At 37.9% G+C, this 10,097-nt stretch overlaps 1 protein-coding gene across 1 annotated transcript; it reads right to left on the bottom strand.

The window, feature by feature from the left end:
- Nucleotides 1–8,085: 8,085 nt before the first annotated feature.
- LOC149833421 (WRKY transcription factor 71-like) lies at nt 8,086–8,771 on the bottom strand. Its single transcript, XM_090013434.1, has 3 exons — nt 8,476–8,771; nt 8,252–8,304; nt 8,086–8,147 (listed from the first exon to the last, which is right to left on the bottom strand). Exons 1-3 carry the CDS (start codon nt 8,769–8,771, stop codon nt 8,086–8,088), a joined length of 411 nt encoding a protein of 136 aa, XP_089869560.1.
- Between the last annotated feature and the right edge of the window lie 1,326 nt (nt 8,772–10,097).

Below are 10,097 nucleotides of genomic sequence, written 5' to 3'. Positions count from 1 at the left end.
ATTTAACATTCAAACATACTATAATCAACAAAAAAATTTAAAAAAAAAAACTAACAATGACATAGATGACACCTACTTTTAGCACCATTTCATGTTTTGGCTGAGAGTAGAGAAATATGTCAAATGTATGACCAATTCACTACTCACAATATAACAAATCTGGCCACTTGATTTTTTTTTTTGACGATTTAACCCTTTTGTTGCATAAAAAATTAGACACCTTGGTCAAACCACTTGTGGTTCTTATTATTGCCTGAAAAGTTCTGCCTTTTGTCACATAACCAAGAAGTTGCTGCTTGACAGTTCAACCGTTTTGTCACATAACCAAGAAGTTATCGCTGAAAAAAATCAGGCAACATGTAAGTTGTCACCTGAAAAAATCGAGCACCGTGTATGTAAGTTGTAGACTGGAAAAATCAGGTGCCATGTAAGGGTCTCCTAAAAAAGTCACACGCCATGATTTGGAGGTGGCAAAAGGGAAAAACTGTAAAGTAAATAGTAAATTGACCATGTTCGTAATATTTTCTAGTTTGCGGCCATTAATTTATGGTATTTGTAATAAAAAATAATGCCATCTATGTCACTATTTAAAAGAAAAAATAATCAACGTAACAAAAAAAAAGTAAAAAAAAGTTAGGAACATAGCATTGACCGCCTCCAACACATGTTTGACTGTCCCCTAATTATCACAATGTGTTGTGTCATGTCCAGTATAAGTGCATGACCTGAATCCAAATCTACAATGTAAACAATAGATACAAATCAGATCCGAGGAGCTAAGGTTAATTTTGAATCTGAAATGCATGTGGTAATAGTGGATCTGAAAAATAGAATAAAAACAAGCTATGTACATGTAAAAAATGCAAGTAGGTCCGATTTTGATTCAGATCAACTCTTGATCTGGCTTAAAATGCCGATCCAAATATGAAAGTAATCCGATTGAACATATTCAAATCCCATTCGAACTCACAATCAAATTTTACTTAAAAGGATCCATATCAGCAAATAACATGTTGGACTTGAATTATATATCTGACCATATCCGATCTGTTTGCAACCCTAATCACCAGCTTCATATTCTATTGACACGGGACACACATGCTAAGTGAAATGTACATGTGAAATAGAAGCAAATAATTAAAAGTGGAAGAAATCAATGGAATTTTAGGGGCAAGTTGATTCTAGTTGACAGAAGGATATCTTGGGTCCAATCACAAATGAAGACCTATATCAAAGGATGTTGGCATGATATCTGAACCCATTCAGAAAATGACCGGATGCAAACCACCACCACCATCATCATCATCATCATCATCATTTGTTCCATATATCACAAGGGTAATTTTTATAGACACTATTTATTCATTCATTATTTCTTTCTCACAGGAATTATCACATGGGATTTGGCATATATAGGGGTCCAAGTGGATCAGGTTTGGTCGGATCTTTGATCCAAATCTAATATATTTATTGGGTAGGAATTATTTTTCTTATACTCTTATATATGTGTACCAAGATTTTTTCAATATCTTCTCATAAGACAAAATTTTTCAATTTATTCTGATATTTTTACTTGCTAGGAAATCACAAGAATGAGATATATCTGTGACTATGCTTCAGTAAAATATTTGTAATATCACCGCTAAACTTTTTATTTAGATAAGAACGTCAATGACGGATCATGGACAACATTGATTTTTAAGTCTTGAGCTCAAGTGGAGGATCATGTATAGGGTTGTCAATGGTTCGGGTATCTGACCTAAGAAGTTGTACCCAAATCCACCCAAATAACAAGCATTGGGTTCAGGTCCGGATCGGGTTTGGGTTAGGTTGGGTCGAGAAAAATAAATTCCAAATCTGATTCACATAATTTAGTGGATCTTATCTTGCTAATGTAACGAGAGAGAGAGAGAGAGAGAGAGAGAGAGAGAGAGAGAGAGAGAGAGAGAGAGAGAGAGAGAGAGAGAGAGAGAGACGAACTATAACCATCAACATTACGAAACAGGTTCAACCAACATTGAACCTACCAGATAACCCACCATGCCCAAGGCATGCCAAGGAGCCCCAAAACGAAGGAAAAAAGAAGAAAGAGAAAAAAAATGAAAAAAAAGATAACAGAGAAACATGAAACAACTCCAGTATGTCGGTGAGCATCACCCTGGATCATGAGTGATCCTTGTGGGCAGATTGTGTTGTAGATCAGGGATGTTGATGCGTAGAATGGTATACACGTCTGCCAAAATAAGGTTCACCATTTTGTTGAACACTGCCGGAATATACCGAAAAATAGCATTGTTGCGAGTCAACCATACAGCCCACCATGACGAGAGAAGCCATGTTCGCCAAATAATCCGCCAATAGTTGAAATGACGAACTTGCTTAGGACCCCACAGCAAATCGCTGGCGAACGATTCCTGGCGCACGCTGACCCCGACTTATTCCAAGTCACCTTGAAAATGTTTTGAAAGACAGAGCACTCCCAAAAAAGGTGAAACGCAGATTCTTCGGCCGCCTCGCACAACACACATTTACTCGGCAGATGGAATCCGATGGATTTGAGGAACAGTCTGCACCCGATCGAGAGAGAGAAAGAGAGAGAAGGTGGTTTCTCGATGGCGAGAAATCAGATCGAGGAAGGAAGAACCAGAAAATCAACAGATAGAACGTGGAGAAATCAGGCCAGATCTAACCCAAGAGAGCTGTTCTTTGGGTTACACCGCTCTCAAGCCCTTGAAATCAATGATGAACATATGCAAATCTTACTAAGGAAGCTAAAAAATGAAGATGGACAAAGCAAAAAATGGTTCAGTTCAGATAAATTTCTTATTTTGGCCAGAGTTTTGAAATAGTGTATCGACCATCGCATGCTGCTACCAAGAGAAGTTAATTGTTTTATCAGGAACGTTCCTGCTGCAATTCTCGACGCCCATGGTGTCAGCTCTTTTCTGTCATTCCCTTTCTTCTACCTCAAAGAACAGCCTCACCTGCATTTACCTGGTCGACACATCTGGAACATCTCATCGGTCTCTACTTTAAGTCAAAACATCTTGGCCATCTGCGTCGAGCTCTTCAAGAATGGGGCTTTCTGCATTTGGCAAATCAACAACGGATACTCGATCAAAATATATTGGCGTTGAATGTAGAGTTCTTCCTAGACCTCTCTGCACTGTTCTTAAACTGCCTGCGTGCCAAATCTCTTTGCTGATATTAGCTCCTTCATGATAGACCTACCCCGTGAGGTTTTGGTAGCCAATGGAGACAAACCCTCAATGCAACAACCATTCTTCGCAATGGAAGCATCACATAACAAGACTGACTCGACAAGAGTCAAACAAAGAAGGATAAAGCTCTAAGAATCCTTCTCCAACCAAATCAAAATCCTTGTTGTTGCCCTGGTCCCTAGTGGTGTGGTTTTTGCACCACAATGAACATAGGCCCAAAATATGTTGGATCAGGGTGAGCTAGAGTTTGGAGAGCCCGATAGATTTGCATATAGACGAGATCGTTCGACTTCATGGGGTACCACTTTTGATTATGTTAGATCAAGATCCTCGCTTCACGTCTCATTTTTTATGCCAATTGCAGAAAGCCTTAAGTACAAAGTTGATGTTTAGTACAATTTTTCACCTGCAGACCGATGAACAGACAAAGCGTACAATGCAGATGAAAATATCAAGTGGGCCTCATAAGGACATATATGCTATTCTGTTACTTTAGTGTTAAGTTTGGATCTTGGATCAGATAGACTAACTGGATCAGATTTAGTCCACAACAGATCTAAAATTCACAAAATTTTCTATAAATGGGAGGAGACCCTTCCTTAAAAATAGTCCCCCATCTCTCTCTCCACTTTCTCTCTCTAGCCTCTCTCTTCTCTCTTGGTTCTAGCCTAAAACAAACCCACTTGTAGTAAGTTTGGACTTGCATGGCCTATCATGAGCCTAGTTGAGTCAAGTCAACTTGATATACCAGGTTAGGCTTTCTCTCTCTTCATTTATTTTGGTCTACCCTAGGTCAAGCCCATTTAACCTAGACTAAGACTACTTGAGGTGAGCTTGGATCCACCTAACCTATATTGAACCCAGTTGGGTCAAGAGCCCTTGACCCTGACTGCTTGACCTCTTTTACCTTTACCTTGACTAGGTCAAGCTCATCTGACCTAGCCTAGCTCACTTGAGGTAGATTTGAATTTAGTTAGACCTAAACTAGGTCTATAATTAGTTTTTAACCTAAACCTCATCGTTTCGTTGTGCCGATAAGTTCTATAAGAGACGCTCTTGGTTGTGACCGTACTAAACGTAAGGATATGTCAGCTACAACCTAGGAGCGCTTCAAATGCTGCGTTGAACAATCGCTGCTGAATCTTGGTAGGTTTGCACACTGTTTTCTCTCTTTCAAGTTATTTATTGAAATAATTGTTATGTACAGTGAGATTTTCCTTTTTGTACACATTTTTAAAATAATATCGGGTCTTAGTCCTTGGTTTATGCCCTCTACGGTACCGCAAGCTTGCTTCAGTGTTCACGTGTGCACCTTTGCAATATCGCTCGATATTTACAGTGAACTAAACTCTTCAATTTTATTTTTTGGGGGGACTGGTTGTGTGTTATGAATATGTTGGTTCCACTTAAACTCAACTCTTCCATTGATTTGCTTTGGTGGAAGCATTCTTTTAATGGTGTTTTCTCCACTTATTATCATTGTCTTGGCAATCCAATGGCACAATGGCTTCCCATAGAAGCTTTATGGGATAATTCTTTTCTTATTAGAGGCATCCCTATGGGCTGGTTACTCCTTCATGACAAATTGCTCACGGACCAAGTAATGAAAGGAAAAAGGTTTCAACCTCTCTAGTCAATGTATCATGTGTAAAAGAGAAGAGGGTGCAAACCACTTATTTTGGAATTGTCAATATGCTCAAAAGTGTTTTGCAAGTGTGGTAATTGCCTTGTAGCTTTTGGGAAAAAGAAGCTTGATCGTAGGGAGGTTCTTTTGGCTACCATCGTTTGGCCAAAGAGCGTCAAGATCGTGTTCGCTAATTGGCTATGCTTTGTGCTTCTCATTTGGTGACTAATCTGGTTGCAGCGCAATGCTAGACGTCACTTGGGCAGCCAGCTCCCAAATAATGTAATAGCTAATGTGTCATTGCAGGCAGGGGCGTAGCTAGGATTCATGTGAGGGGAGGGGGGGGGGGGGGGGGGTGGCAGGGCAAACAGGGGTGTAGCAAAAAAAAATGGTGTGATAGTTTGGGGTTTGGGGCAGCGCCCCCCGATTTATTTTTATTTTTTTTTTGAGATAAAATAAAAAACGGCTACAATTATAAATAAAAAACTATTTCATATGGACAAATCAAACTATTTGCTGCAGTCAGGGCTGGGCTAGGATAGGGCTACAAAAATGGATAAAAATCTATTTCATATGGAATCAGGGCTGGGCTAGGACTGGGCTTTTAAAAAAAAACTGGGCCGGGAGGCAGGACTGGGCTACAGCCCAGTTCTGCCACCCCCCCCCCCAGCTCCACCTATGATTGCGGGAGCTTCGGGGAAGGATCGGCTTCAAATGGCCTAAAACCAATGAATCTTTTATGCTTAAATTTTCAGTTTATATGTAAAGTGCAAGTGAGTGACACCTCGTCATTCTCTATATATCTATTCTCTTCTGATTTATGAAATTCTGATTATTTTTCCTTAAAAAAAAATTGTGAATCTTAAAATATATTTTTACATAAAAATATATAAGAAAACAATTGGATCAGCTAGATAGGGTTGGATATCCGGCAAAAATCATAGCCCATGCATGCAATCCCAAATTCCCCAACCACATGTTACTTGGGTAGGGTTTGGATCAGCCCCATTAACATTTGGCTTGGAAATTTGTATACCATATACCTGGATATCTTGGCTCGGGGTTGGGTCAAGTACCCAAGACAAACCTGATACATTAGAGCCCTCACCAGTCCCAAATGGATGGAGATGGCGGCGAGTTTCCATCTCAAGATGGATTGTTCATCATCATTTATCAAACAGCATAGCACCAGTTTCAGAATAAAAGTAAAAAAAGAAAAAGATAAAAGAGTTTTTCATATTGGTGCCATTGTTAGGTTATCACTATTATTTCGTATGGGATATGAACATCATAATGTGCAATCCTTCATGAATTCCAATATTTTCTCTAGTTCTTTATTATCTTTCAACTTAATTAGTCATATGATCTTTTGCTTCATAATTTTTTTACCATTGATTTCTGTATTCTGCACAAAAGCCAGCTCTTTTTTGTTCGTTTTTTGCAATTTCACTAATTTTTTTTTTTTAAATTCCATGGAAACCAACACCCTGCTTCGACCTCACGGCAAGGGATACCACACACATGGATTTCGAACTTGTGACGTCCATTCAACAGTCAAAGCAAGAAAATTATCTCACGGATTTTTTGACATACGTGCAAGTAAGCATACATGTTAGATAATGCTCAATTCTTTAAGTTTTCAGACGAACTCATCTTGCAACCAAAATGGGCAAATGCCAAGATAACAACTTGCATACAATACCAAAACAACAGTTCATAAATATAATAAGGTCATATTCAAATATCTATAGATTTCATCAAAAGTTATGTAATGTCATCTAAAATACCTAACAAGATAATGCGCTCGATTCTTCATGTAAAAATGAACATAACCAACATCCGGCCAAGAATATATATACTAGAAAATAAAGTATGAAACTGGTTGATTGGATTTAATTTTTTATGCATATAAACCAAATTTAAAAAGAAAGAAATTGTAACTCCAGATCAGTTTGAGAATCATCACAATATAGGCAATGCCCTTCCACCAAATATTACAGCAGATCAGCTTGTTTTCCAAGATGCCACTTGATGCACAACTAACAAATTCTAATAGCGTCTTTGAGAACTAATTAAGAATGTTTTTCTCAACAATATATATGTCTGGTTTCTTTCAAAATTTAGAAGTTGGCAAAGATCTGCATTTGACTTAAAATGCTATCAAAGTTGTCTGTTGGCTTCTCAATTGGATGTGTGTGGATCCCTTCATAAGTTGTAACTACAATCCCTTCATCCTTTGACAAGCGCTGAACTTGTTTCTTGACATTACATAATTGGTGGGTGCAACGGTAATAGCTTCTGCAAGTAGAAAGAAAGCCGCTTTGAGATCATTGATAAAAAATAATTCAGCATTTGATAACAAGAGACAATAGAAAGTTAAGGTGTTCTTGTTTTTATATGATTGATGTTTGTTTCAAATTGTAACTCCAACAAGTTAGCTGCTAGCATTTCATGAAAACAATTGGTTAGCATCTTCTTGATGCATGTTTCATAACTGTTCCAGTTATGACAATCAAGTAAAAAATTACGCATATATGCAGGCACCATAGCTACAGTATTTGCATAGTGACTATCAGGCAGCACGCGCGCACACACACACGGAGAGAGAGAGAGAGAGAGAGAGAGAGAGAGAGAGAGAGAGAGAGAGAGAGACTAATACTGGGTATTGTTCTCCCCAAATTTTCTTCATGCAAGAATCAAGATCAACTCTAGGATGCACACTTATATTTAAAGATGTGTATTACCTAATCCTATGACATATACTTGACACCCAAGTTCTATGGCATCTAATTGATGCCTAATAACACTGTAACCATATAATTAGTTTTCAATTCCAATATATATTGGACTGTTTATTCCAAATATTGTAACATCTGAAAGAATTGTTGTCATCCAATTCCAAGCAGTGCAACTATTCAAATTCACTAATCCTCTCTTTCAGTACTTAACATGAATCTTTGAGTACCCAACTCACTTTCAGCCGTATCATTAATAATGTTCCGTCGAAAGCTAGTCTTTTCCATATGCAAAAGAAATACCCAAATACTTCATATACAAAATAAGGACACGATCCTTATTTTACATTTTTCAATCATTTTCCCAAAATACGGAACATCTTCCCAATATTTGGCACCCATTACGCCTTCAGCGTTAGCAAAGGAGAATATTTTCCATGGGATGAAAGCTAGACTTGCACCAAGAAGATTGTGTGTCTATTGACACCAACATCTAATGTATCACTCAATTTGGTGATGCATCAAAATCATTAGAACAGTATAGAAAGGACATGGAAATAGCATATACTGTCACATAATCAAAATCATAAAAAACCAATGTCATCAGATCAAGAGATAAACAAACATAACCATCAGTAACCAAACACACAAAGTCCAATTGCACCACACACCATTCTTTTCCACACCTATCAAAAAAGCTAAACCCCAATAGATCTTCACCCAACTACACCACCACATACCAAAAAACAAGAGATATAAAGGAAATAGAAAACCAAAAAAGTAAGAGCATGATAATGATATTAGTGGGATCAGATGATGGTGGGGTTGGTGTTCAAGATCATGATCAACACATTTTTTGCCTTGAGAAATTTACAATATACATAAAAAATCATACCTTGGATAGTTGTTCTTCTTCACTGACTTCTGCCCATATTTCCTCCATCTATAGCCATCATCAAGTATGTCCACTTGGCTTCTTGTCTGAAATGCATACTTTGGTCTCTTCACCTTCTTCTCATCCTTTTTCTTCCCAGGCTTCACATCAGTGTCCACTGATACAGATCCATTGATGGGTCCACCCTGTGAAGTCCTGTGATCCAAATACTGATTGGATGCCTCTGGCTTTACACCCCAAAACCCACCTGAATTCTGGTGAAGATCTGTTGTGAAATTATGAGAACTGCTCAACATGTGTGAGAAAGAAGGTGGTGGTGGTTGGGGGGCAGAAGCTGAAGAAGGGATTGGGAAAAAGATGTGGTTGTGATTAGATGAAGGGAAGCAATACTCCTCCATGAGAGAGAGAGAGAGAGAGATGGAAGTCTTGTGGGGGAGAACAGAAAATGGGCACCAGTTAAAATAACAGATATAAATGAAAGGAAGGGCTGACTTGGGGCGGCTGTGAATGTTCTACGCAAACGGTAGCGAACGACCGCAGCATAACGAGTAGCGTAAACGGCACGTAAAGTTTATGATGATGAAGCTATAGATTTACTGTAACGCTCTTTATTCTCGAATAAATTTGCAAAAGTGTCCTTCAAGAAATTGTTTTCTTGTAAGGAGACTGGTCATAAGCGGTTTTGGTTATGGAAGTATGGACCAAAAAAGGTTCTTGAATCCTCTTTGTCTTTGTCTTTGTCTTTGTCTTTGTCTCTATCTCTAAAAAAAAAGTTCTCGAGTCAGCTGAGAGGGTTTGAGGAAAACATTTAGTGAGAGAAAGTTTGAAGGTGGAAACTTGCGGTTTGGAAAGAGGGCGCTCTAGGGCTTGTTGGGGATCATGAATTTTATCATGGTTTGGTGAATGTCAAGCACGGTTATTCTAAAATAAGTTCTCACTAAATGGTTAGTGACCAACATGGATGTTGGTGGTACAAGCATACAGCTGTTGCAAGGGAGATATTAGGCAATGTCACGAATGTCATTCACAGGAAAATGGGGGTGAGGGATAATCTCTATATTTAAAAAAATCCGGTTCTCTTAAGAAACATCACATAAATAAATAAATATATGTACGAATGCATGCTGCAAATTTTTGAAAGAAAAAATACTTTAAATTTCAATACGGTAACAAATATACAACATGCAGTGGTGATAAAGAAAAAGATTGCAACAAATGTTTTTATCAAGTTCATATTGGGATAAAAAGTTAAGGTATATGAAATGAGAGTGTAACACCTCATATTTTCAAAACATTACTTAGTCGAAAATTCATAGATTTTGTTTTGTTCTTTGCAGCGAAACTTAAAAAAGGGTTTTAGCAGCGAAAATTGATGATAATGAGTCATTTGTTTTAGAAAACATTGGGCAAATCACAGGTATGTAACCAAGCACTCATTGACCACCAAAGTGTTTCATTTATCAAAATAAGTTGTTTATTACAAATATCACTGCTTGAAAAATAATATTCTATAAAAACTTATTCTATAAAAGAAGCGATGCAACACTGTTTGGAGAAACCCTGAAACTCGATGTTGCATTGCTCTGCATTTTGCATTGCAGGTTCAATACCTGTATTCCCCA

The sequence above is a fragment of the Nuphar pumila genome, chromosome 7 (assembly GCF_984573655.1).
Source record: "Nuphar pumila chromosome 7, dmNupPumi1.hap1.1, whole genome shotgun sequence".
NCBI classification, from domain to species: Eukaryota; Viridiplantae; Streptophyta; class Magnoliopsida; order Nymphaeales; family Nymphaeaceae; genus Nuphar; species Nuphar pumila.
This window is presented reverse-complemented; position numbering and strand designations above follow the sequence as displayed.